General features: G+C 50.3%; 1 protein-coding gene across 1 annotated transcript; it reads left to right on the top strand.

Annotated features, from left to right (window-relative positions):
- The first annotated feature begins 17,298 nt into the window (after window positions 1-17,298).
- SH3BP4 (SH3-domain binding protein 4) lies at window positions 17,299-25,050 on the top strand. The gene is made up of 2 exons (XM_008581784.1): window positions 17,299-17,550; window positions 22,643-25,050. The coding sequence occupies exons 1-2, from the start codon at window positions 17,433-17,435 to the stop codon at window positions 25,048-25,050; spliced, it is 2,526 nt and encodes an 841-aa protein (XP_008580006.1). The 5' UTR covers window positions 17,299-17,432.
- Window positions 25,051-27,071: the final 2,021 nt, after the last annotated feature.

The following is a 27,071-nucleotide window of genomic DNA, read 5'->3' on the forward strand; positions in this document are numbered from 1 at the left end:
GCCCCAAGGTCAGTGCTGTGCTGCATTTTCTCCTGTGTGAGCCTGAGCTACTGGTGTCCCTCACTTGGCAGATGGAGACAGTGAGACACAGAGGTCAGGCTGCTTGCCAGTCATGTGGCTGACAGCTGCAGAGCTGGGCTGGGCTCCAGAGCCCTTGGTGGCAGTGCTCTGCTGCTTCCTTTTGGTTGTCTGGCAACTCTGCAGGAATGCAAGGATGGCTTGAGTCCGGCCTCACCCTGAAGAACTGGCAGTGAGATTGTGCATGCGACCATGGGGGGCACAGTCCACTCTGGGTAGGCCAGGGTCTTCCTGGGAAGGTGGGGGACCTCAGTGGTTGGGAGCCAGGAGGAGGTGACAGTCTGAGAACAGGTAAAGTCGTGAGCCATTGGAGGAGGTTGATTGTTCAATGTGGTGCCTAAAAAGGCTCTGGCCCACTCGGTTATGCCTGGCGTGGGTGTAGTACCTCATCTAGGTGTCTCTCCCTCAGGTGCTTTTCTTCCTGGCATTGCCATAAAAGAGACCATTCCCAATGGTGCTTTGCTGCTTAATATTGACTCTGAGTGACCAAGCTCAGCAGGGATGTGGAAGGTGCATACAGAAGGCCCATTGGGTTCCTCTGTACTGGGAGTCACATGGAGGGCATGTTGCAGGGATTTGGAGGACACACAATTGACTGAAATTAAGACACTCAGATTAGAGCTGTAGTTCTGGATGGGGGGTGATGTTTGGAGACGTTTCTAATGATCACAACTGGGGAATCAGGGGAGGGGGTCTCCTGGCATCTAGTGGCGTAGAGGCCAGGGATGTTGCCTATCACCCTATGACACACGTGACAACACCCACAGAAAAGAATTTTCTGTTTCCACACATTGAGAGGCCTTGATTTGAGAGGGTGAGAGTTAGCACAGCCGTGAGGAGGAGGAGGAGGGGCACGTGCCTTCCTTGGGCTCAGGAGTAGCAGAGATGGAGGCAGGAGAGACACTGGTCCAGGGCAGGTCTTCGCAGACGAGGCAGCCTCTGCATTGGGCCCAGGTGTTCTGGCTGTGATGGACGTAACCACATGGACAAAGGCTAGGGCCCAAAACACCAGGCACATTTGAGAAATGAGAGTAAGACGTGCCTTCGTTTTGCTCTCTGTGTAAGAAGGGATTTGCTTAAGCGTCGCTGTTTAGCTGTTGTGAAATGTTTTTTTGTGCTTGGAAAGGGGACGACTTCCTCTGTGCTGGAGCCATTCCAGTAACAGTGCAGGCAGAGCTGGAACCTGCAGAGCAGAACCATCCTGTCACCACCCATCCATCCATCCCTGCAGAATGATGACAGACACCGGCTTCTGTCTGTGGGGAAGGAGATGCCACCTGACATTTTCCCTCAAGAGTAAAACATATTGATTTTAGAAGATTTAGGGAGCACAGGAAAAATTACAAATGAAATAAGTCCCCCAGATCTCACTTCCCGCAGCTCGTTTCTCTTTGCCTTCTTTTGGGGGAGGAGGAGGAGGTATATATCCTTCTCATGCACAAAAAGAAAATTGAAATATGCTGTAGGATTGTTTAGTAAAATACTTTAAAATGTAATATATTAACATTTCTCGTGTTTTAAATTGAGAAGCATGTTAGTGGCTGAGGCATATTCGTGGCTGTTTGATATCCTGGCATCTGTAGATGAGAATTCAGTCAGTTTCACTCTCCTCCGTTGGTTATCCTGAGCATTTGTGTAGGTGGTTCTTTCCATACATCTTCTTAGGATAAATGGCTAGACATGAATTGCTTTATTGACACAAGTGGGTACTGATAATTTTGCAAACGTGCTTGTCATCAACCCTGCCCTCCAGAGGCCCTGTTGTAACTTGCCCTCCTCCGCGTGCAGATGTGGGGGTGGCACATGGCAGGCCACCCCTGCCTTTTATGGGTAGAGTCTTGCCTGTCTGCTTCCTGCTTTAAAACCCCTCTCAGGAAATTATAGGCAGCATCACATTTATGAATGTATTTGTAATGAATTATTTTAGGATGTGGGTTTTAGGTTGAACCACATCATCAGTGTCAATATTCAACGAGTTTTTGACACTTGTTGGGGTCCGTGCAAGCAGAAAGCACCATAGCTGCCTCACGTCCTAAGCCCTATCAGACATGGTCTGTACGTGTAGAAGCAGTCCTGTGCAGGAGGGAGGTGCAGGTTCTGATTCTGGGGCCCAGGGGTAGATATCCATGGCTCAGGGAGGGTGAGGCAGATGAGAGCTGCAGGGTCGTGGGTCCCCTGTGTTCATGTGTCTGGGGTGGTTTATGTTTTTACCAAATCCCAGGTGTGGGGATGGGGGAGGAGGTTGAGAAGCTGTATGGGAACAATCCCTTTCTGTAACTCTCATATCAGGTCACGTCATGAGTTCTTCCTACAAGAGTCTGGGTGCTTGCTAGGAGCAAGGTGTGGTTCCAGGTGCCAAGCAATGAATCAAACAGCAGTCTTGGCACCCATTCCAGCCTAATGGGGGCAGGTGTAGTGTAAGCTGTTCCTCCCAGGCCTGCGTGCAGTGGCCGGGTTCAGCCTCTGGGCAGACAGATGAGAAAGGCTGCCACTTTCTTCTTAAAAACTCCAGTGACCATCACGTCTAATGTAATTCTGGCATAAGCTTGCCTTCAGTGAACCGTTATTGACTAGAAAGTCACTTGTCCACCCGTCCATAATCTTTGCAAGTAAAAGTTCCTGAAAATTTTGAGCAAAAAAGACAGACGTTCGTGTGAGTAATGTAGATCCCTTTCCATCAGTGAAGTTCTTCTGGGAGAAAGGGAGGTTGGAACCAGGTGCTCTGGAGGCCCCCTTGGGTGTGGGACACCAGTTTTGGGTTTTGTTTACTTCTTTAAACCCATTTTCTTGGGACTGAGTCATCCCCAGAACTGTTCTGGGAGTCAGGACACATCTTGGAACAAGGTAGAGTTTGTTCGTGGAGCTTACCTTCTGGAGGGAGCCAGGAGATGGATAAGACCCAAAGCGCAGGTAGTGGAGGTAAGTCAAGTAGCATAAAGAAAGCAGTAAAACAGGCTGAGCACAGCCGCGCTAGTGCGGGGTCAGGTGGACCTTTCTGAAGCAAGTGGCAAAAGGTGTCAGCCAAGCGAAGCTCTGGGGGGACTGAGCTTGGCTGCCAGCGGGAACAGCCAGTGCAAGGGTCCTGGGGCAGAAAGGAGTTAAACTGTGCACCAAGGAGGAGACATGGTCATGTAGGGCTGTGGTGCCCCACTAGATGCCACTGGAGACTTAATTTCCTCAAAGACCCTCAGCTGCTCCAAGAACAGTTTAGTTATGTGTGTTAGGGCAGGGTGTGAAGGGAGTGGGACCGGAGAGACCAGGTGGGAGGCTGCTATGGCAAACCAGGGGAGAGATGGAGTGCTTTGCTAGGAGCAGGTAACAGAGAGACAGGGTCAGACTGAAATACATTGGAGGTGGCATTGCCAGACTTGATGGGCTGGATGCGGGGCAAAGGAAATTTAATGGCACTGACCACAGAAAGGGTGGATTTTATTGTCACCACTGTTATTACTGCTGCTACCATCTCAAACAGAAGAGAGGCTGGTCCCCTAGAGTGGAGACATGGAAAGGGGCTCAGGAGTCATGTCGTTCAGCAACTCATTTTCCAGATGAGAGACTGGAGGCCCAGAGCCCAGACTGTATTCTAAATGACTTTTCCTTGCCAGCAATAATTCCTGAAAATGTAACAACAACAACAACATAAAAGAGAGATGGCATTCACAGGGACAACATCAAAAGCCAAATTTAAAAATTTTAAACGTTCTGGAAATGTTTCCTGGAAAGAAAACACTTTTAGAGTCCTCGTCCATCACCTCTGTCTGCTACCACTGCTGCGCTTGTTAGCCGGTGTGCTAGTGTTGCCCGGGGATTATTGTTACTGCTTTTAGTCAGCATTGACTCAACACTCACCCTGTGCCTGGCCCAGCAGTCAGTGCTTTTCCTGTATTGTCTCCTTGCATCCTCATAACAGCCCTAATTGTTTCCATTTTGCAGTCGAGGACACCTTTACAAGGCCAAGTGATTTTTGCCCTAAGCCAGCCAGCTGCTGACTGGTGGTGCCGAGCTCTGAGTCTGTCAGCCGGACTCTAGAGAGAACCTCTGTCACACACTTGTAACCAGGGACACACTATGGCCCTCCGCCCGTTTTTTATAAATAAAGTTTTGTTGGAACATGATCACACCCATTGGCTTAGTATTGTCTACTCCTCCTTTTAGATCACAAAGGGTGGAGTTGAGTCTTTGTGACAGAGAATGTATGGCCCACAAAGCTTAATTTACTCTCTGTCCCTTTACAGGAAAAGTTTGGCTGCTCTACACTGCTCCAGGACTCACTTTTAAATAAATGGAGACTCACCATGTTTCTGGAAGAAAAGAAGGAATAGTATAAAGATGTCAGTTCTTACCAACGCAATACCGAAAATATCCCAGTGGGGTTATGTTTTTGAGGGAATTAGGCGGTGAAGAAGACATTTTATTTCATTATTCTAAAGTTCATTTTGAAGAAAAAAATAAAATAACTAGTAGGACTTTCAAATAGAATAGGTGGGTGGAATCAAGTCCTTCCATGTAGCCAAAAATGGTAAAACTATCATAGTTAAATAAGGGCTGATTTTGTTATAAAAAGAAGCAGATTAATGGCACAGAACAGCCCCAATTCATATACCCTAGTGTCTATAGACATTTAAAATGCATTAAGATGACATCACATCCGTCAGATGGGGACAGATTGCTCAGGAACTCTCATAGGAGTGATTGCTTCTCTGTTTGCTAATTCACTTTATAAAGTTCCTCACTGAGAAGCAAAATAAATTCTTTGTACATTAATGTCAGTGTACAAACCATTTTTTTGAGTAAAGGAAAATAGATGTGAAGGTTTATCAAATTTTTCATGAAAGGAGGCCCTTCTGTGCTTCAAGGGGAAATCACAAAGGAAAGACTGATATGGTTCCATAATTGACACTTGATCGAGTTAGAAAACAAATTAGTGCGAGTGACAAGAGTGGGGAAGGTATTTGCAACGAATTTGATGCAATTTTAGAATGTGATTGAGCAAAGGATTCAAAATGATAGTCCACGAAGTAGGAAGTAAGAAGGAGGAGACACTTGAAAAACTCCTGACTCACGGTCCACGGAAGGTGAATTTCAACTCCGGCGTCCCGTTCCCCACTCGTCGGATTAGCCAGGCTTTTCCTGAACTGCAGGCACAGAGGTGGGAAATGGGCACCCACTGCTGTTTGGAGTGTAAATCACCACAACCTTCCGGGAAAGCATCTGCCAGCGCTTCACAGTACTAGAAAGTTGTCCTAAGGAAATAATCCAAAATGCTAATACAGATTAGTTATGCCCGTGGTCATTACTGTGCCATTTACAGCAGCAAACGTTTGGAAGCCTGCTGAGAGAAGCAGGCCGTGGGGGGTGGGCATTGGTCTGGTGGGCCTGCCTCATTTCTGACACTTTCAGTGTTAACTTTGTCCCTTCCCGCATCTCCTTTCTAGCAGGTAGCTGGTGTCTCCTAATTAGTGGAATCATAAGGCCAGGAGGAATAGATGTACCTTGCATTTTCATTTAATGGTAAAATGACTTACCCCAAATCACAGAGCTGGAACTAGGAAGCCTGGACTTAGATCCACTGGGATTAGTACATCATTATAGGTGTTCAGTCAAGCATCTGAAAGGGTGCAGATTGGCTCAGATGGCACACGTTTGACATGCTCAGAAATGGCCTTGCAAAGTTGCAGAGAACCTGGTGGAATAAGGCATGATGTTTGAGAATAAGAATGGGAGTTTATTTTATAAAATGCATTTGTTTATTATTAAAAAGTAGAAAATTTAGGAAAATTAAGAAAATTTTAGAGGAAAAAAATTCTCCATGCACCTGTCACATAGAGATGATGCCAGCATTTAGTGTGAAATTCACTCTTCTTTTTCCATCAAATGTACATTTTAAAAAACAAAGTGGAATAAGATTTTATTTGTAAAGTCTGTGGGCTTAATTTTCCTCAGTATTATGTTGTGTGGAGTTTCCATTCTATTAAATATTCCAAGAAAGCAAGGTTGCTTTCATTTCTGTATCACTGTAAACACTTTATCTACATCTCTGATTTCCTAAGGACTGGTGTATTTGAGGGGCAGTGAGATGGCAAGAGGGACAAGAATTCTGTCCTCCCTCATTCCCTTAGTAAATATTGGTGAAATATGGACTTGTGATTGGTTTATTGCTCTAGAGTTTTTGATGAGTGATTCATGGACTTGGTAGCTCTTCAGTAAAGAAATCCATTCATTTATTCTATGAATGTTATTGATTGCTTACTGTGCTAGATGCCGGACCCTCCATTTACTGGTGGATAAAACTGAAATCTGTCCCTTCCGTGTGGCTGAAGTCCGTACTGAGAGGCAGACGCTAGAACAGTCAGCTAAGGAGTGTTACATACCCTCTCTCCTCAGCAGCACCCTGACGCCTGTCTGCAGTTTGCGTGGGGTTAGTAATGTCAGGCATCCCAGTGTGCTTGCTGGTTATTTTTCAGCTGTGCCATTTCACGGGCTTGGCTTTGCTCTCTGGCTGCCACTCACCTGCATGTCTGCTTTGGTTTTAGTGGCTCCTGCCATGTCTTCACGGTGTTAGATTGCCATCTTGAACATGAGCCTCAGACACAGGATGCGTGTACCAGTAATAAGAACTGTCAGCTGAGTCAGGGACAGCGTCAAACCCTAGAAGCTGCCTCTCCTGCCTAGTTTGTCCAAATTCAGCATTTCAGTAAACAAACCTCAGGGAAAACCCCTTTCAATAAAAGATAAGCTTCAATTTCCTCACCTGTAAAATGGGTGGGGCCAGCTATTCTGCATTTCCTGGAGTAGTATTTAAAATGAACTTTGAAAGAATATTCTAGTTATCATGTACTAGAAAAGATAAATCTATTTAAGGTAGTGATTGAAAGCTTCCTTTAAAATAAGTTGTAAAAAGTGGGTTGATTTAAGAGAAGTATTAAATAATATTTGATTTTTTTTTTAAGGAAGATGATAAATCAATGAATAGGGTTTGGAAAGCACAGATCCACCCAGAGCTGATGTTTTGCAGCCTTGATTAATGCATCAGGTGGGATCAGGAATCTGAGTCCAGCCCCTGGCCAGCCCCATCAGATGAATGGACCTCTCTCCCTGCTGCTTTTATAACATCTTCAGAGATAATTGTGCTTTTTCTTTCTGGTCTCTGGCTGGGGACCAGAGCTTGGAAGTGTTTCTAGTGTGGGCTGATCACAAGATCCTACTTCCCAGCCTGTCTGCTGTCAGCTGCATCTCACGGGTGGGTCGTCCTCCCATGTGACTTGGGGGGAAGACTGCGAGCCACCATTGTGATGAACGTTCTCCCAAGTCCCATGCTTGGCGAGCACTTGACAGGCCACACGTGGGTTAGTCTTTCAGCATTGGGGTGATGGGACAGGGGAAGCTGTCAGTGAAGAGCATCATGATGTGACTGGCAAGCTGAGGTGTCCATGGGCTTCCAGCTTCATGTGTGCCCAGAAGACACTGTGGACTGTCCACCCATTCCTCTCCTGTGGGTGACTGTGTCAGTGTGTCATCCTCCCAGCTACTTTATGAGGGAAGGGACCGGGTCCTGCATTCCCTCATGTTTTTGGCAGTCCCTAATGCATGTGGTGCTGAACAGATGTTGGAACAAAGTAGTCATCCATTCAGCAGATGGCAGCAGGCAGCAACCTGGGCTGTGCGCTGTGCTTGGTGCTGGAGAATTATAAAGATAGAGCAGCCATGTAACAAACTTTCAAGGAAATGAGTGTAGTTTAGGGAGCAAGAAAAAATAACAAGCAGAATAACAGCTTGATGCTCAGGCTAAAAGCAATAAATGCCCAGAGAAGAACATAGTGAGTCCCAGGAGCGCTCAGAAAGGACATGGACTTCTTTTTGCACAGGCACATTTCAGGGGGGCATTCTCATGGGTGGGTTTTCATGTAGCAGAAGCGGGGATCCCTGTTTGGCCTTCAAGAGGGTGGTGTGGGGAGAGAGAGGCACAAGTTTGGGAGATGTTTAGAAGGAAACAGTTGCTGTGTGTGGTGAGTGCACAGGTGTGCAGAAGTAGGTATGCTATGGGGATGGGAAGTGGGTTAGAGCGTGGAGCATCTGGAATCAGGAGCCAAGAAGTTTGCGTTGTCACCTGAAGACTGTGAACACGTGGAAGTGATGGGATCGGTCCAGCCTCCTGGGAAGAACAATCCCACAGCGGGGCATCGCGCGGATGGTGGGAGGCCAGGAGGGAAGCTCAGATTCTCGTTTTGTCCCTGGAGTCTTTGCTCCAAGCCCGTCCCACCATCGCACTTTCCGCAGTAAAAACAGAGCAAGCAGGGAGTGCCTTGCAGCTGCCCACTGGGCCTGGGCCTTGTCTTCCGCAAGTCTGTGCTGGGTCGTCTTTGAGTCAGCAGCTTTGCACAGCAGTTAAACCTTGGATGTGTGCATGCTACTAACCCGGCGTCTGACACACAGAACCTCACTCTCCTTCCTCTGTCAAGTTTGGCATTCCTGTGTGTGCTTGCCCCAGATATGGGTTCCTTCAACACGAACTCTCTCACATTTCTTTCTGTCGTCAGGGCTGAGCACGGAGACTTGTTCCTAGAAGTCAGTGCTCAGGTGACCTTGTGCGATGGTCTGAGGGAGAGGTGGGACCTGAGAGATGTCCAGCTTTCTCAGACTTGGGGAATAGGATACACAAGTCTGCCCACCCACCTCGTTCTGTTACCCAGATGGTATTGCACATGCCTCTCGGGGTTCCAGATTGCTGCTGCCGCCTCCTAAACTGAACTCGGTTCAGGAAATACACTCCCCATGAGCAGTGGTGAATGGGTCTGGTGTGCCTGTCGGTAACCCCTGATGGGGACAGGCTCTTTTCTCCTCCCAAAGAAGGCAGCCCTCCTCGGAGGTCACAGGCAGCACATGCACAAAGAAAGGTTCTGTGATCAGGTTCCTGTCCAGGAGGAAGCATCCCACAGCCAAGGCGGTGGGGGAGATTTGAATGTCCCTGTGCAGGGTCGGTCCTCTCTCGGAATCAGAACCAGCCTCTCCTATGGCATCACCAGCAGGGAACACCAGTCACATGTGGGCTTTCCATTTGGTTATTGGCCAAACCTGGCGGGTCACAACTTGGAGGCAGATTTCCACGGCTTTGCTTCAGAGTGAGGGAGGGAGCTGGGGTGTTATCTTCGCAACCATCAGAGTGGCTCCTCACAGTCCCATAAAGTGATTCTATGAAAACGAGGTCCCCCCAGTCCCTACAGGCTTTCTCAGTCTGGCAGTAGGGTCCGAAGTCTAGGGTGTCGGGTTTCAGGCTGTGTTTACAGGAAGACCAGCCAGCTGGGGGTGGGGGTTGTCTTTGGACTTGGGGGTCCTCCGGAACACACTGTTGCTTGGGGAGTGAGGGAGGTGGACAGATGTGAGGTGTTTATGTCAACAGGCTGCTGACTGCAATCAGCAGGTCGAAACTCACACTTTTTTTTTTTTTAACCTGGAGGAAATCTGATGAAATCAACATGATACTCCAGACATTATAATCAGATGTGGAGGGTGAGTCATCTTCCCAAGCACGCACAGGACCGACCGGCAAGGGAGGAGCCGAGGGCAGGATTTATGCCTGTTCCTCTCCAGGCCTGCGGCACCCCTTCCTCACAGTCACAGGTCACGGCTGTGGGAGAGGAGGACATGAACCATTTGTGCGTACACGTCGGGGTCCGCTAAGGCAGCCTTCTCTTGTGTTGTTTTTTTCTGGCTTGGTTTGTTGTGTAATTGTTCCTTGGGGCACAGCATTGGCAGATAGGCCACCACGAGAATATTCTGTGATTCTGGAATCTACAATGTGGCCAGTCGGCACTGTAGTTGCAGGGGTGTGTGCAGGTTCCTGGGTTTGCCACCAGAATCTGTCAATAATTCTGTCTGTATACAAGGACGTCATCTGCTCAGAGGCTCACAGCCTGGTTTCTTGGGAGGAGCTTAGATGCAAGGATTTTTCTCTAAATGAATCAGCCTGTACACATGAAAAAGGAAAAACTCTTATGAGTCAAGTACTCATAGGCTTCAGTGCCCCTTCCTGTCTTCCTGGAGACAGGAGGAGAGGGTGGCTTCCCCAGTGCATCTAGGCGTGGACTGGAGGGGACAGGGGACGGAGATGCCACTGCAGTCTGCTCTTGCAGGTGTCTGGAGATCCAGTGCTGGCTGCCCCGACCAAGCGTGGGCCATGCAGCTGAAGGCCATCCTGGAGAGGTGACCTCTAGGGCCTGATGAGTGGAGGGTGGCCGAGCTTGTAGGGCCAGGCCATCCAGGGACATCCACGGTGCCCACCCAGGTAACCTATCAGTGTTTTAGGAACGTGTAACTTAGATTTCAAGAACAGGATAGGATTCTCACATTCAGCCTGCTATGTATAATCAAGTCATATCAGCCATTTAACTCCTTGTAGATTATGCCAGAGCCACCTACCCAAACACCTTTGAAGCGTTCGTCTTTATTTAAATGGAATGCATTCATTTGTTCCTATTTGAGAGCAGACTGTGCACAGGTCCCTCACAGCACAGCAAAGCTCACATTCTTGGGAGCAATCAGGCTGGGGACAGATAAGTACAGGTATGTCTAGTGGTGATAAGGAAAGCGGGGAAAGAGGAGGGACAAGGTGTGTTCCCATTGCTTTGACACTGGAGCAGAATGAGGAAGTGAGGGATCACGTCTAGTGAGTATCTGGGCCGCAGTCTTCCACGTGGGGGGACAGACTGTGCAAAGGCCCTATGTTGCGAGGGGCTGGGTATCTGGGGAACTTCGAGGAGACGAGAGGAGTCAGCAGAGGGAAGAGAGGACTGAGGAAATGGGATCAGAGATAGCAGGGACAGATAGTGCAGGGTCCCAGGGCATGGTAAGCTGCTATGAGAGCTCAGAAGCCTCCTTTGGAGGGTTTTGAACAGAGTCCTGACTGCATCTGACTTTTCAGAATGTTCTTGCTGCTGATTGAGGGGCCAACTACGGGAGGGCAGAGCCTACGCAGGCAGAGCTGTCAGGAAGGAGCCGGTGACAGTGACTGAGTTGAGAGATCGATGGTGGTGTGGTGGTGATGTCCTGAAGATAGAGCTGCCAGGGTGTGTGCTTGTGTGTGTCAGAGGTGGGGAGGGGTATTGGCTGGCTGAATGGCTGAGATGCTGAAGGCTGGGGGAGGAGGTCTGGGGCAAGCCCCACAGTAGAGGAAATCTGAGATGCCCATCAGGCACTGCAGGGGAGCCCTCAGCGGCCAGGTAGGATTCTGATTCTGAGGTTCAGAGGTCACTAGTCAACTGAGTGAACAGGAGGGAACCCAGACGCCTGGGCATTTGAGTTCCTGGCTCCTTAGGGTCTTTCCTAGTCAAGAGGAGACAGGTACACTCACACTCACACTCACTCCTGGTGCACGTCTAAGGAAGGCAGATGCCATATGTCTCCCAATATTACATTAGGATGTATCTTTTCTAAGTTTTTAAAATGCCTTATTGCACGCACTTCCAAGCTTGTATATAAATAGGGAAAATAATATAACGAAGCTTCATGAACTCACTTTAAAGCAAATCGGAGCATCATGCTGTTTACCCCAACACTACTTTTCCAAAGAAGCGGGGAACAATTTGGGGGGTGAGGTGCTGGGCGGCTTGGATTAGAGGCTCCAGGACCTCGGCTCTCCAGCCTGAGGCCGACCCACCTGAGTCACTGTAGAAATAATACTGTGGGGAGATGGGTGGTGGGGGCAAGAGTGGGGAGAGAGAAGCCGGGGTTTCCTGGAGGCACAGGTGAGGCCTGTGCTGTTCCAGGGAGCAGCTGAACAACAGGTGCAGAAGCTGAAAGTGCTGGGCAAGCTTGAAACAGCAGGTCTGAATGAGGCAGCGATTGGTGTGGGGGTCCAGGTGAGTGAGAGATAAGCCTGCAGGTACAGGTGAAAACCAGGTAGCAGAGGCTTTGCAACACCAGTTTGAGGGACGTTGAACTTTGCTTTTTTAAAGGCAGCAAGAAACGCCCGGAGGTTTTTGAGCAGGGGGAGTGGCATGACTAGGAAAACCGTCTTGAGAAAATTAGGGGTCCACCTGAGAAGCGTCAGGGGCTGTGAAGGTCTGGTGAACTCGGGTTTGGGAAGAAATGTTAGCAAGGTGGGGAGCAGACAGCCTTCCGGCAGGCCCTTAATCTCCTGGCTGCATAACCCTGTGCGATTTAGTAATCTCTCCAAGCCTCATTTCATGGAATCTGCAAAATGCACTGATCCTCATCCCTGCTACACAGGGCTATTGGAGAACGTGGCAGAGGGTGGCTGGTTGAGTGGCACAGTTGCTGCTGTGAGACCCAGGCCCATAATGTCAGCGTCTGTTTTCACTTGATACAGGAGACTCTGCTGGAGGGTCCGGCAAAGGAAGGGGTGGTCCAAGCAGAGAGACTAGGAGGTCCTTCCCCAGGGGTGGCCTGTGGAGCTGAGGCCAGGCCAGGATGAGCTGTGGGAGGAGCTTGAGGGGAGAGGAGGAGCCGGGGTGGGGGGCTGAGGGGACATCCTCCCCCGTGCCCGGCTCTGTGTAGACACAGTAGAGTTTGTGGGGTGCAGAGCTTCACTTTTAACTTCCATTCTTATTGCATCTGGCCAGGGGAGGTTTCAGGAGGAGGGAGCCCACTGGGCTGGGTCCAGAGAGGGGCTGGCTGCCCTCCTTTGCTGTAAAAAGGTCCCCCCAGAGTGGGATGCTTGGTGTCTCTGTTCGCCCACACCATGAATGTACTGACAAGGGTCAGGACTCCATCCAAGTGTGGTCTCCCACTGCCCCTGGAGAAAAAGCTGCCATTCTGGGGATTCACACAGAGAGCACTGAGGACCAGGGACAGAGGTCCCCAGCCCACGGAGGGGTGGCCTCATGTGAATGAGTGTGTTGATGCCCAGCGTGCTGGTCATGGGGACGGGACTTCGTGTGTGGCCTCTCCGGCTGATAACATGGTGAGGGCAGTGGGACTACACAGTTAGTGATTTATCTGTTGCTTGAAAGGCAAACTTTGGTTTTCTCCTCATGTTTCTAAAAGGATGCAGCTCTCTTTATATAACTGCTAACACTAAATTTTTGTCTCACTGGCTCAGCATAAGAGCTATATCCCATTCCTCAATAATAAACAAAAACAACGATTAATCTCCAGAAAACACACTGTAATGTTCTGTGGTTTTCTCTCCTCTGACCACCCCTAAAGCCTTGATTTCACCCCAGTCCACCTTCTTGGTTGTGATAGGGAATTGCAAGAATTTGGTCACTCGTAAATGTTTACCTCATTGTTTTCTGCTGACCTCCAAATTCTCCTAAGTGATTTTTGGAAAGCTGCTCTGCAGGTGCTTCCACTTGGCAAAGCCACTCGCTATTGGCCGCCACTCTCCTGCTCGGACCGTCAGCCCCACCCAGCCTGCAGCGTGCTCCTGTGTTGGTGGCGTGGCCAGAGGTCTCCTCTCCGTTACCGTATCTCCTGCACCCACCACCAGCCTTCTCAGCAGCCTCTCTCCTAAACTATGTCGACAGTTTAGAAAAAGAAAGCCACATTGGTGCTTCCACTTCTTTTTCATCTACAGCAGCTAAAGTTGCCTTTCTCAAAGAGAAACTCCAGCAGTGTCCAGGGCAAAGCCTGAGCACGTCACCCTCCGCGTCCTGACTCCCCACACCCCCTTCATCTCGCCGCCGCTGGCCACGCCAGTGCCAATCCTGCACCTCGCCTTCTCTGGGCAGCTGGTCGGGCTCCCCAGGACCCATCCCGTTACAGCACAGGCTCCCTGCAGGCTTGGGGGCTCTCATGGGCAGGGCTGTGTCCAGTGCCAGCCCCCCGCAGCCCAGCAGGTGTCCATACCTTTGCCATACTTCATTTGTCAGCAGCCTGGACCGGGAGCAAAGGCAGGTCTCTGCTGACAACAGGGGAAACTCCTGGAAGCTCTGCAGTAACGCCTCCTTGATGGGCCCACTTGGACTTTTCAATTTTTTTAACCCTCCACGAGATAGTTTCTCTGGGTTGTGAGCTGGAAATCCAGCGCTACACATTGTGAAGGCGGGTGGGGTGGCAGGGGCGGCCCTTGCATTCCATTGGGGGGACACAGAGGGTGTGGTAGGAAGAGCCGGTGTCGTGGTAAACACTAGCATTCTTAGAGCGAGCATGATCCACAGAGCCTGTCCCCTCCTTCTCATGGAGTCCCCAGAGCAACTCTGGACCGGGCAGGCAGGTGGAGGAAGCCCCAGGCCCTTACGGGATGAGCCAAGTGGGCGTAGGTCAGCTGTCACTGCTAACCAGCGTCTCCCGCTGGCCTCCTCCTCCCTCAGCTGTGGCCGTCTGCCTGCTTCCCCGGAGGCATGGTCAGACTTAGACTCTCAGGCAGAAAGTCATTGTTACTTTTCGAAGTCCACTTGGCAGACAGACACAGGCCATGGGCTTCCACTGTCCTATAGCTCCCCTCCCCCGCACGCTCACTCAAATATGTTTTTCTTTTTCCCCGTGTGGGTTTCTTCTGCAAATGATACCAAGTGTTTTGGATCTGAAGGATTTTCATTCCTTTCACTGAGCCTTTTGAAGTCAGGCTGTTCCGGGGCTGGTTATCGCTGGGGTTCAGCAGGGCCTGGACACGTGGCCCTCTGACTTGGGGGCTGCCTGGGCTCACAGGCTGCCTGGCCATGGCAGAGCTGCCTCTGGAGTGGTGACCGGGCATCCGTGTCCAGCTCTGCAGACAGCCTTGGGCAGACAGAGCCACTCGGTCACTGCTTCTGATGCTTCTGACGGAGGGTGCCGTCTCTGGGACACTCCATTGTCTCGCCAATGCACAGTTCTCTGCAGAGAAGAGCTGGGGCCGGGATAGGGAGTCAGAGCGCACAATTCTCTCTGTCGTAGCTTCACAGGGAAAGAATGGAAACGGGGCTAAATGGATTCGGGAAGAAACGTTCTGGGGCGTTGTTCCGTCCTTTAGATTATGTGCACACGTGCGAGTGCGGATCAGCGCCAGCCCGCCTTGTGCTAGAGACCCCAGGATGAGCAGCGGAGGGGTGGGGGCAGTGGTGCTGGGCTCGGGTGGGCATGCTTTAAGGGAAGGGGGTCCCTGGATAGCAGCCTTCCTCCCCAGAGAGGCAGCCGCAGCTCCCCTGCTGCTTGTCGCTGCGGAGGCCTCTGCTGTCCTCTCCCCTGCAGCTCCCACAGTCTTAGCCAGCACGGGCTGCCGTAACTGAGCACCACAGACTGGGCAGCCTCAACAAGGGAAATTTTAATTTCTCACAGTTCTGGAGGCTGCAAGTCCATGATCAAGGAGCCAGCCGGTTGGTTCCTGGTGAAGGCTCTGATCTCTTCCTGGCGTCTTCACTGTGTCCTCACGTGGTGGAGAGACAGGGAGCGAGCTCTCTGGTGTCTCGAGTAAGGGCACTAATCCCACACCGGGACTACACCCTCGTGACCTCCCACCTAACTTCAACTACAGTTGGCCCTCCGTATCCACGGGTGTCCCATCCATGGATTAAACCAACCAAGGACTAAAAATATATATATATTTTTTAAAAAAATGCAACAATAAAAAAACAGTACAACAAGTATTTACATAGCAATTACATTGTATTACGTCTTATAAGTAACCTAGTAATGACTTAAAGTATACGGGAGGATGTGTGCAGGTTACATGTAAATACTACCATTGTATATCAGGGATTTGATCATCCATGGATTTTGGTGTCCAAAGGGGTCCTGGAACCAGTCCCCCAAGGATGCCAGGGACAACTGTACTACCTCCCAGTGGCCCCACCTTCAAATACCATTACTTTGGGGTTAGAGCTTCAACATATGAATTTTGGGGGGTATACCCTGAGTCCATAGCACATGCCTTCCCTCCAGAGAGCTTTCAGGTGCAGGAATGCAGCCTTCTGGAGACTTGGGATGGAAAGGAAACCTCTCTCAAGCCCCTGTCCACTGGTCACTGGGAACTGGGACTGTGCCTTCTGATACCCGGGCTGTGGTGACAGCTGCGGCATGGTGACCAGCATCCACTGAGCCCTTGTTCCATGTCCCAAGACCTTACCTGGATTATCTTATTTATTCTTCACACAAATCAAACCAAGGCAGCACTATTATTTCAGGTTACTAACATGAAAACTGAAGTTTAGCAGGTTTAGATATTGAACACAAGGTCATCTTCAAATGCCGCAAAGTGCGGATGCAAACCTGGGTCTACTCACCACACAGTCCCCTCTGAGCCATGGGCAGGGTCATGTCGTCCCCTACTGCAGAAGCTGGTGGCAGTGGTAGGGACCTCCAGGTGTCTCTGAATGCAAAGGCAGCACATCTGGCTCAGCGCTGCACTTTCAGCTGCCTTTGGATAGAGTAATTAAGGAATAAGGGACCTCAGGCCGTGTTATATGAGCCCAGTTAATTTGGGGTGAGATTCACCTGCTCTTCAGCGCGGAGTGCTGTGGCCAGCCGCGGTGGCGTCTGCCTGCTTCTCTTGGAGAGTGCATGAAATTCACCGCTTTGAAATCAGCTCTCAGCTGTTCCTATTTCCTGTCCAAGGCCCTGGTGAAGGGTCCACTCATAGCCAGTCACCTCAGTCGTATCCAGAGTCCCCCAAATGATGAAGTTCTGTGTGCCAAGGGGCGATTCTTACGTTCTCTCCCACAGAAACATCTTGCGCTGAGTTAGTAACACCGCAGGGGTCAGTAAATATGCCTGATTTCATCTGCATAAGTTACACCAGGAATACCCTCTGGCCACAGTGCCTTGTATTTACGATTGTTTACTGGGGGTCCATGGAGAATTTGGGGAGCATCCCCTCCAGGCCTCTGCAAGCAGGGCTGGGAGAGCGACTTGTGCTCACAGCTCCCTGTTCCCAGGTGCTGAGTCACCATGGTGGCCATTCCTCCAGTGGGACCAGACACTCTCGGACAGTCAGAAACTGATTTCTCCTTTTCTGAGTCCTGGAACTAGCCGTGTGGACTGTACAGGCCTGTTTTGTCCTCCTCTTTGACTGGAATGAATGGGCCGGCCAGGTGCTGGAGCAGACTTCACAAACCTCATTGTGCCCCCAGGAAGAGCAGGTGCAGACAGCAGGCCAGGAAACACTGCCCGGGCTGTGTGTGCCCAGGGAGCGGGCGCTGCTCTGCTGTCTTGGGCCAAGAGAGATGAAATGGGTCTATCTTCATCGGATTGGCCTGGAAGAAAGAGGATTCCCTCTTCCCATAAAATTACCATTGAAGCCATGTTTCACTTGCTCAAGAGAAATTGTCTTTTTCCCTCCCCTACTTTCAGGAAGAAGCACACTGCCAAGTGGACGCCGGCGTGCAGCATGGTCGCTTGAGACGGAAGCCTCTGCGTCTGCTAGAGTCACTGGAGGAAGGAACATGCAGCCCTAGCTGCTCTCCCAGGAAGAGAGTCACAGAATGGCAGCCCAGCGGATCCGAGCTGCCACCTCCAGTGGGCTCCCTCGGTGCAAGTCCGAGGGGACCTTGATCGACCTGAGTGAAGGGTTTTCAGAGACGAGCTTTAATGACGTTAAAGGTGAGCTTCAGGGGAACAGAACCATGGCCAGGAGTGACTGGGATTTGCACATGCTTGCAAACCCAAGGGCTTTTCTGCTATAAAGGCTCCTGATGCAGCCTCCAGGTGATTAAACTGTAGCTGTCTGAACTGCACTGTATTATAAATTCAGCCTTGGAGCAATAGTCACTTGTCTTTTGGTGCGTTGGGAGGAGGTCTTGAATGCCCTTCCTTAGTAAGGAAACCCCTCCTTAATATGAAATAGGAAAGCACTTCAAAAAGTTCGTGGAAAAATCGAGTTAAGAGATAATGTGAATCTTTCCATCAACTTTTTGAAGTACCCGTGTGTTTGTGTTCTCTTCATGAGTTTTGGTGTTGATAAAGCAGGGAACTTGGTGGTGTAGAAATCTAGGGGAAAGGAGAGCGTGGTGAGTAGATGAAATACAGAGGACCTCCAGCGAAGGAAAAAGGTGGCCCAGGACAGGGGTCAGCACACTCTTTCTGTGAAGGGTCCAGTAATAAGTATTTTAAGCTTTGCAGGCCGTCAGGCCTCCATCACAGCCATTCAGCACCGCCCTTGTAGCGTGAAAGCAGCTATAGAAGTGGATGGACAAACAGACGTGGCTCTTTCAGTACAAGATTAATTACAGAACAGCCAGCAGCTGCATTCGGCCCAGGTGCCGTGGTTTGGGGACCTGGATTTAGAAGGTGGCCCCAGGGTTTAATCACCTTGGGTCACGGGTTTCTCCAACAGCTTATCTTGGGCCAGACCTGTGGCTCACTTGGGAGAGTGCAGCGCTGGGAGCGCAGCGGTGCTAGAAGCGCTGAGGCTGCGGGTTCGGATCCTATATAAAGATGGCCGGTGCGCTCACTGGCTGAGCGCGGTGTGGGCGACACCAAGCCAAGGGTTCCTATCCCCTTACCGGTCACAAAAAAAAAAAAAAAAGACATATCTTTTGGACATGGAGGTGGGTAGCAAGTGCCTCATTTTCTTCCTAGGAGTCGCCCCTGACCTCACCAAGCCACGTTCAGCCTCAGGTGGGTTGTGCGTCTTCAGCAGCAGCAGCAGCAGCAATATCCTCATCACCTGGCTTTCTCAGGGCATTTACCGCATTCTCTAGTCCTCCTGGAGCACAGGTGAACAGCGGCAACTTTACCTTTGTATTCTTAGCCCCTGGCACAAAGTCAGTGCTAAATAAAGTATTTCTTGTGCTAAACTGCTGTCCCCCAGATAAAACAGTGGCCCTCTACTCTGATACACTGTAGATTATACATACCATGTTTATGTGTTTCTAATTGATTAGCTTCTCCCTTTCACTTTATCTCTAACACATCCTCTTCCTATGTCTGCTTTATGTTTGCAGCCCTGAGCATTGCTTTAAAAGAAAAAGACTAGCAAAGGGAACTGTGAGATTATATTGATAAGATAATTATAGAGTTACTGTGTGTTGCTGTAAATCACTGAACCATTTATTTTTTTATACCAGGTAATGGGCATTGTTTTCTTATTTATAGCCCAACTAATCAGAGTTAAAGCTAGAAAATGTGAGCATAAATTGTGTGGTTTGAGCCAAAGTCTGAAAGCAAGGGGGCAGAGAGCTAAATTTTTTAGGAAAATTGATAACGATCTGGGAGGAAATATTGGCTATTATCCCTAAAAGAACATGGTGGTTGGGAGGGGAAGCCAAGCCAGACAGCCTGGAATGTGAGGAGGGGCTGGCTTGCTGCGGGGAGGGGGTTTGAGAATCTGAGGTTGGGCAGGACCATGGGACCCTATGGACTCTCCTGGGGGTAGGGGAGGCAGCGTGTGACCCAGGCACCATTCCAGCCAGCAGCTCCACACACACCCTGATGATAGAGACTTCAAGGTGGGAATTTATTCCAGCTGAAATATCTGCTGTGAAGTATTCTGCCCTGATTAACATTTTGCCTGCATATGAACTTAGGCAGAGGGATAGAAAAAGTATTACTCTGTGCACTGGACTGCCTAACACCCAGGGATATTTTTGGTGTTAAAATCAAGGTAGCTGTGATCTGGGCAACACTGGTGAGAATCCATTAAGATGGAATTCGATAGGGATTTTCTGGCATTTGATGAGATGGAAGACCTTCCCTCGTGGCCCCTGGTGCTTGGTGGCAGTTGACTGATGGGGCCTCTGTAGAAGGGAGTTCACCCCACCGTGTACCTTGTGGGGGTCCCGAGGGGAGGGAGGGTCGTTTCCTGTCGGGTGAGCCTGATCCTTAAGTGAAATCTGTTATCGCTTCTCTTCGCAGGAGAGTGCTTGGAATTTAAAGCAAACCTATGTCTGTTCTTCAGTCCAGTAAAACTGAAGTGATAATTTGCATTGATACATTTTAGGCTGTGCACAAAGCATACCTAATTGCTTTGGTTTTTTTAATTTTTGAAAATATTACTGTAAGGTAAGTTATCTAGGGAGCTGAATAAGGATATAACTTTTGAGGGATTCTAACAAGATTTTAACGGCTGGCAAGTTTTATTTAATTTTCATTAGGGTTTAGTTTTTATGTGACACTTCCAGTAGACGTGTCAAGGGAACAGGACGGTTCCTATTACTGGAGACCATGACTAGCAAACAGCCCTGGGGAGAAGAGCCTCTGCTGCCCTCTGCCCCAGCCCAGCCCCCCCCGCCCCCCATCTTCTTTCATGTTGCTGTTTTTGTTTATTGCCATCCTTCAGTGTTAAGGATTGGTCTCTGTTGTGGTTTTCTGACTTTGGCCAACACCTTGATCCAGTGACGTGGACATGGCCTCTCCCTGGTGTTTAAGCATGCACGGTGACCGATTCATGCACGGTGACCGATTCATTCCACGAATGTTCATTCGGCGCCCACTGTGTGCCAGGCCTGTGCTAGACGCCAGGCGTGCAGCAGTGAACAAACCAGCCTGCAGTGGAGCTTACGTCTGACGTCTGACGGGGAGAGGAAGCCCTTCCCCCAAAACAGAGCACTTATGTAAGGTATGCGGGGGAGGAAAAATATCTTTTCCTTCTAGCCTTCTGAGCTCTTGGCTGGGGCTTCTGTAACAAAAGACAGATTAACAAGAGAAAGACATGCAAACTTATTTAATCTATGTTTTATGTGACAAGGAACCTTTATAAGGAAATGAAGACCTGAAGAAACAGTTAAACCTGAGTGTTTTTATGCTAGCTTTGATGAATTGTAGAGTCATGGAGAAAAGTATGAGCTAAGTATAGTTAACTGGGGGACAGCCAGGCCTGTGCATTCAGCTCCCCTGTGTCTCTGGAGACAGGATGGTCCTGTCCTCTGCATATCAGGAGGGCATCTCTCACGTAGGGTCTTATGACCAGCTTTAGGAGAAGCTCTGCGAGTCCTTCCTGCACCTGCTGTGTGTCAAATTCCTTCAGCTTAAAATATTCACAGTGCCATGTTTTGGGGTGTCCTGAACCCCATCAGCTACATGATATGGTGGTTGATGGTAAGTGCTATGGAGAAAAATAGCATTGGGAGGGGGATGGCGATGTCTGTTTTGCGTCACATGTTGTATGTCCTGACCTTGGGTTAAGCATCGTTACGCTGAGCACCTTTGCCTGCATCATTTCATGTAATCCTCACCACAGCCCATTGGGCAAAGATGCTTTTCCTCCATCGTGAAGAATCTTGCACTCTGAGGACCACACAGCTTCTCAGAGCCAGGATTCAAGCAGAGATCTATTGACCCCAGAGCCCACTTCTCCCAGCTCAGTGGCACTTTTACAGGAGGGTGGTAGGTGAGACTCCAGGGCCCACGTATGCTCCCAGCCAGGTGTAACTGTAACCTGGTAAGCATCAATGAGTAGAAACTTCCTATCTTATTTTCTAAGACTTTGCCAAGAAAATGCAATTTAATTTTCATTATTTCCTTTCAAAGAAATGGAAACTGACAGATGATCTTTTTGGAGGGCTAATTTGATATAATATGATGACTTTCAACTTAACCACATATGAGAAAAAAATGTAGGTTTCATTCAAACAAAAATTCTGTCCTTTTTGCTTGTTGCATATGCAACTAGAAAAAAAAGTTTTATTTCTTTCAATTGTTTGTTACAGTAAGCCAGAATATCAGCAAACTCTAAACAAGGTGATTGGGGAGGGGGAATTCCTGGAGACAAGTATATGGTTTTATTTCCATCAGAAAGAACTTTCTTCATCCTCTAGATACACGTTCTCATGTATAGGAGGGAGAGAAAATACTTGGGTATTTAATCATACCTGTTATTCTCTAAACACACACCACTTGTTTAGATGACTTATTTTTTGCTGTTCCAATTGCTGTGTACATTGGTAACATATATAGTTTAATGCCAAGAACCGTAAATTAACTTGATTCACTCTTTAAAGTGTTGGAATTTTTCAGACTACTTACACGGTTGTTCTGTAGTAAGATGAACACAACCAGACATAAACGTGTAATTTCCAAGGTGCGTGGTAGAGTTGGTTTCCATGTTGTTATTTGGAATGATCATTTAAAAGAGGTTGGAAGAGACCTCAACAATTGTACTTCATCTGAAGAAACAGTTTGGCGAGCATGGGTTGAACTTGGAAGTTTGAGAACCCAGACTGATCGTCAAGGGAACCTTTCACTCCATTTCCATATTTCTTGCTGAAGTCAGAACACGGAATCGGCTCATACATGTTATTGAGAGATTTTTTTTGAGTCTTCATTTCCAGTCCCTGGGTACGTGCGATGGGTCACCCAACTCAGAACATCACTGTGCTAACTAAGTCACATTCGGCTTCTCTTTCTATATAGTAGCAGTTCTGTTAGAAATTAGATAAAGAAAAATGAGATGTTCAGATCGTGGGGACATGTTAAACATTACATGTGCTGATTTGCCTTTCTCAGGGTGATCAGGAGACTTTCTTCCTGGTCTTTCTTCCTGACATAGACCATCTAATTGGAAAGTGACCACGTGATGGTACTGCCCTGTGTCAGTTCATCAGCAGGTGAATTTGGCTTATTTCTTCGGCTTGTTTCTGTAGGTTACTTGCCTGGCTGTTGTCCACGTCTCTCTTACGCCACCTCTCTCCCTAGTTTGGAAGCGTCCTGCGGCCCCTCGTGCAGACCCTCACATCTGTTTCTTTCTTTTGCGCAGTGCCTTCTCCCAGTGCCTTGCTCGTAGACAGCCCCACACCTTTTGGAAACGCAAAGGAAGTGATCGCAATCAAGGACTATTGCCCAACCAACTTCACCACCCTGAAGTTCTCCAAGGGCGACCACCTCTACGTCTTGGACACATCGGGTGGCGAGTGGTGGTACGCACACAACACCACCGAAATAGGCTACATCCCTTCCTCCTACGTGCAGCCCTTAAACTACCGGAACTCAACATTAAGCGACAGCGGTATGATTGACAATCTCCCAGACAGCCCAGACGAAGTGGCCAAGGAGTTAGACCTGCTGGGGGGATGGGCAGATGACAAGAGAGGATCGGGCAAAACCTATAGTAATAACCCTTTCTGGAATGGGGTCCAGACAAATCCATTTCTGAATGGGAATGTGACCGTGATGCCCAGCTTGGATGAGCTGAATCCCAAAAGTACTGTGGATTGGCTGCTTTTTGACACCGGCACGTCCTCGTTTACTGAATCCAGCTCAGCGACCACAAATAGCACCGGCAACATCTTTGACGAGCTTCCGGCCACCAGTGGACTCCATGCAGAGCCTCCGGTCAAGCGGGACAACCCCTTCTTCAGGAGCAAGCGCTCCTACAGTCTGTCAGAACTCTCTGTCCTCCAAGCCAAGTCCGATGCCCCCACGTCATCGAGTTTTTTCACGGGCTTGAAGTCCCCCGCCCCCGAGCAGTTTCAGAGCCGGGAGGATTTTCGAACTGCATGGCTGAACCACCGGAAGCTGGCCCGGTCTTGCCACGACTTGGATTTGCTTGGCCAAAGTCCCGGTTGGGGCCAGACCCAAGCTGTGGAGACGAACATCGTGTGCAAGCTGGATAGCTCCGGGGGTGCTGTGCAGCTTCCCGACACCAGCATCAGCATCCATGTGCCCGAGGGCCACGTGGCCCCTGGGGAGACGCAGCAGATCTCCATGAAGGCCCTGCTGGACCCTCCGCTGGAACTCAACAGCGACAAGTCCAGCAGCATCAGCCCCGTGTTAGAAGTCAAGCTCAGCAACCTGGAAGTGAAAACTTTTATCATGTTGGAGATGAAAGTTTCAGCCGAGGTAAAAAATGACATTTTTAGCAAAAGCACAGTGGGCCTCCAGTGCCTGAGGAGCGACTCAAAGGAAGGGCCATATGTCTCCATCCCGCTCACCTACAGCTATGGGGACACGGTCCAGGTGCAGCTGGACAACCTAGAGCCCTGCATGTACCTGGCTATTGTTGCCCACGGCCCAAACATCCTCTATCCTTCCACCGTATGGGACTTCATCAATAAAAAAGTCACCGTGGGTCTCTATGGTCCCAAACACATCCACCCATCCTTCAAGACAGTGGTGACCATTTTTGGGCATGATTGTGCCCCAAAGACTCTCCTGGTCAGCGAGGTCACCCGCCAGACCCCCAGCCCTGCCCCAGTGGCCTTGCAACTGTGGGGTAAGCATCAGTTCATTTTGTCCAGGCCCCAAGACCTCAAAGTCTGCATGTTTTCCAACATGACCAATTACGAGGTCCGAGCCAGCGAGCAAGCCAAGGTCGTGAGAGGCTTTCAGATGAAGCTGGGCAAGGTGAGCCGCCTGATCTTCCCCATCATCTCCCACAACCCCGGCGAGCTCTCCGACTTCACGCTCAGGGTGCAGGTGAAAGACGACCAGGAGGCCATCCTGACCCAGTTTTGCGTGCAGACTCCTCAGCCACCCCCCAAGAGTGCCATCAAGCCGTCCGGGCAGAGGAGGTTTCTCAAAAAGAACGAAGTAGGGAAAATCATTCTGTCCCCCTTTGCCGCCACCACGAAGTACCCGACTTTCCAGGACCGCCCGGTGTCCAGTCTCAAGTTCGGCAAGTTGCTGAAGACCGTGGTGCGACAGAACAAGAACCACTACCTGCTGGAGTACAAGAAGGGCGACACGGTCGCGCTGCTCAGCGAAGAGCGCATCCGGCTGAAGGGGCAGCTGTGGACCAAGGAGTGGTACATCGGCTACTACCAGGGCAAGGTCGGCCTCGTGCACGCCAAGAACGTGCTGGTGGTGGGGAAGGCCAGGCCCAGCCTGTTCTCAGGGCCCGAGCTGAGCACCTCGGTGCTGCTGGAGCAGATTCTCAGGCCCTGCAAGTTCCTCACCTACATCTATGCCTCGGTGAGGACCCTGCTCATGGAGAACATCAGCAGCTGGCGCTCCTTCGCCGACGCCCTGGGCTACGGGAACCTGCCACTCACCTCTTTCTGCCGCGCAGAGCTGGACAGTGAGCCCGAGCGGGTGGCATCCGTTCTGGAAAAGCTGAAGGAGGACTGTAACAACATGGAGAACAAAGACCGCAAGTCCTTCCAGAAGGAGCTCGTGATGGTAAGTGCAGGGCAGGGGTCTGGATTTACAGGGACAGGGCTCAGTTGAGCCTTTCCCTGACCCGCTTGGGCGTGGGTTGTGGTGTGACAAATCTCTGGGACCATATCTGGCTGGTGTTCAGCTGCCTGGAACACACAACAGGGATTCAAGGGTGTCCCTGGGGATAGGGGTTTACCTGTGTGATCTTTAGGGACCCCAAACAACTCAGGAGCCCCTGCAGAGAGAATAATTCCCGTCTCTTTTCCTGCTGAGTCTGTGAGCTCCTCAGTGGTCTCAGAGCGGACCCAGTCGGGGTACAGGATGCAGGGGCCCTGTGCTGCAGCCACCTCTGTTTAGATCTCTTGGGGACAGATTTGTGTTTCATCAGATTCCCAGTGGGGTCTGTGACAAACATTTTAAGGACCACTGCCCCAAAGTCTGACTTTATTTTGTCTTACGTGAAGCTTCTAACATGTTTCTGTGTTGTGGTTTCTTCCTCCCTTTCGTTGTTTGAGTTGGGGGTGAGAGCAGCCTTCATTTGGCCAGCATAGCTATGAATTGGAATCCAAAGAAATAGAAAGGGGTAAGTAGTGTCACACTGTGGGATATGCCCCGACCCAAAAGCCAATGAGGAAGCATGGACTGAACCCTTCCCGGGTCCTCCAGCAGGGCTGGCTCTGCCCCAGGGCTGCTCCCCACAGGCCTCCCTTAAATGTGAAGTTGTACTCACTACCTCGGAGAAGCTCATCCAGCCCTAGACGTGTCTGGGGTAGACGTTCTCCCTCGACTGCTTTCTATGATCCAAGCAGATGCAGCTCCTGTCCTCCTGGTAGCAACATGGCACTAGTGATAGTTCCTGTGGGAAGACCTTTGTGACTCTGTCACCACTTCTCTTGTTCCACCAACTCCAGCCAGCCCTCTCACCTCCCGACTGCTGTCAGATGCGACTCGGTGCCGCCAGTCTTCCTGCTGGCTCTCTCTCCACTCGCCACCTGACACCTGCCATCCCGTGTGAGTGCGTCTTGGAAGGGAGGCTCCAGGTGTGTCTTTGAGAGTCTAAAGTTGCTGCTGTTGACACAGGTGTGCAGCGGGGGCCCGCACGTGGCACACGTCTTTCAGCTGCCCCCTTGAGCCAGGGACACAGGAGGGAGGACGCCTCTGTGGCACAGCTGCACGTGACTTGCAGCCTGGTAGGAGTGGGCTATGGAAAAGGACCCACAATAATGTGAGGTGCCAGGAGTGCAGGGATGAGAACCTGAGATTGCTCCGGGAGGGAGGTGGGAAGAAGGGCCACCTCGGCCAGCAAGAGGTCCCGGGGTTCCATGAAAGGGCAGTTTCTGTGAGTAGGAAGCCAGATTGTCAGGGCTGGGAGTGAGCAGAGGCAGTGGTGGAAACCCCCCCATCCCCCGGGTGACTCATCCCTCCCCGGTGTCCCGCCTGCAGTGCAGAGTACACCTCCAGCCCGCGTGTGAAATGACCCTCCAGGAGCTTTCACCAGGCCTGGTAGCCTGGGCTCCCAGGGCCGGGAGAGCCCTTGGCTGGCGTTCTCACCGATGATGGAATTCTGGGCTGTCGTGTAACATAAGTGGTATGGATTGTCCCTTTGCTGCAGCTAAGAAAATGCTTACCTTGAATGGGCAGAGGTGAAAAACTAAAGAATCCACCTAAGCAGAACCTAAGCAGCTCCTAAGCAGCTGTGGAATAATTGTGACTGAGGAGGTGCTTTTGCGCCCTTATTTTTATTTATTTATTTTAAATAACACTTAAGGATGAAACTCTTTTCAACTTGGCGAACCTTCTCTGCAGGGGGAATTTCCGGTTGGCTCCCTTAGGTTAGTTTGTGTGAGGGGCGGGGGTCCTGTGTGCTGCTGAGCCCCTCTGTCGCCTGCTTCTGTGCCCAAAGAGGAGGAAACGAAACTTGACCGTGGCTGGGACTTTCCCCTGCGGCAAGGTTAGATTTTGTGGTAATAAACTAAAACTGGTTTTGCAATGTAACCCCCCCCCCCCCCCCCCCCCCCCCCCCCCCCCCCCCCCCCCCCCCCCCCCCCCCCCCCCCCCCCCCCCCCCCCCCCCCCCCCCCCCCCCCCCCC

This window comes from Galeopterus variegatus, unplaced genomic scaffold (genome assembly GCF_000696425.1).
Source record: "Galeopterus variegatus unplaced genomic scaffold, G_variegatus-3.0.2 Scaffold2458, whole genome shotgun sequence".
Classification (NCBI taxonomy): Eukaryota; Metazoa; Chordata; class Mammalia; order Dermoptera; family Cynocephalidae; genus Galeopterus; species Galeopterus variegatus.

Excerpts from the sequence above, each read along its gene's own strand:
- SH3BP4 (XM_008581784.1), top strand. The coding sequence starts at position 17,433 with ATGGCAGCCCAGCGGATCCGAGCTGCCACCTCCAGTGGGCTCCCTCGG. Across the intron at positions 17,551-22,642 it reads GAGCTTTAATGACGTTAAAG|TGCCTTCTCCCAGTGCCTTG; the intron begins GTGAGCTTCAGG and ends TCTTTTGCGCAG.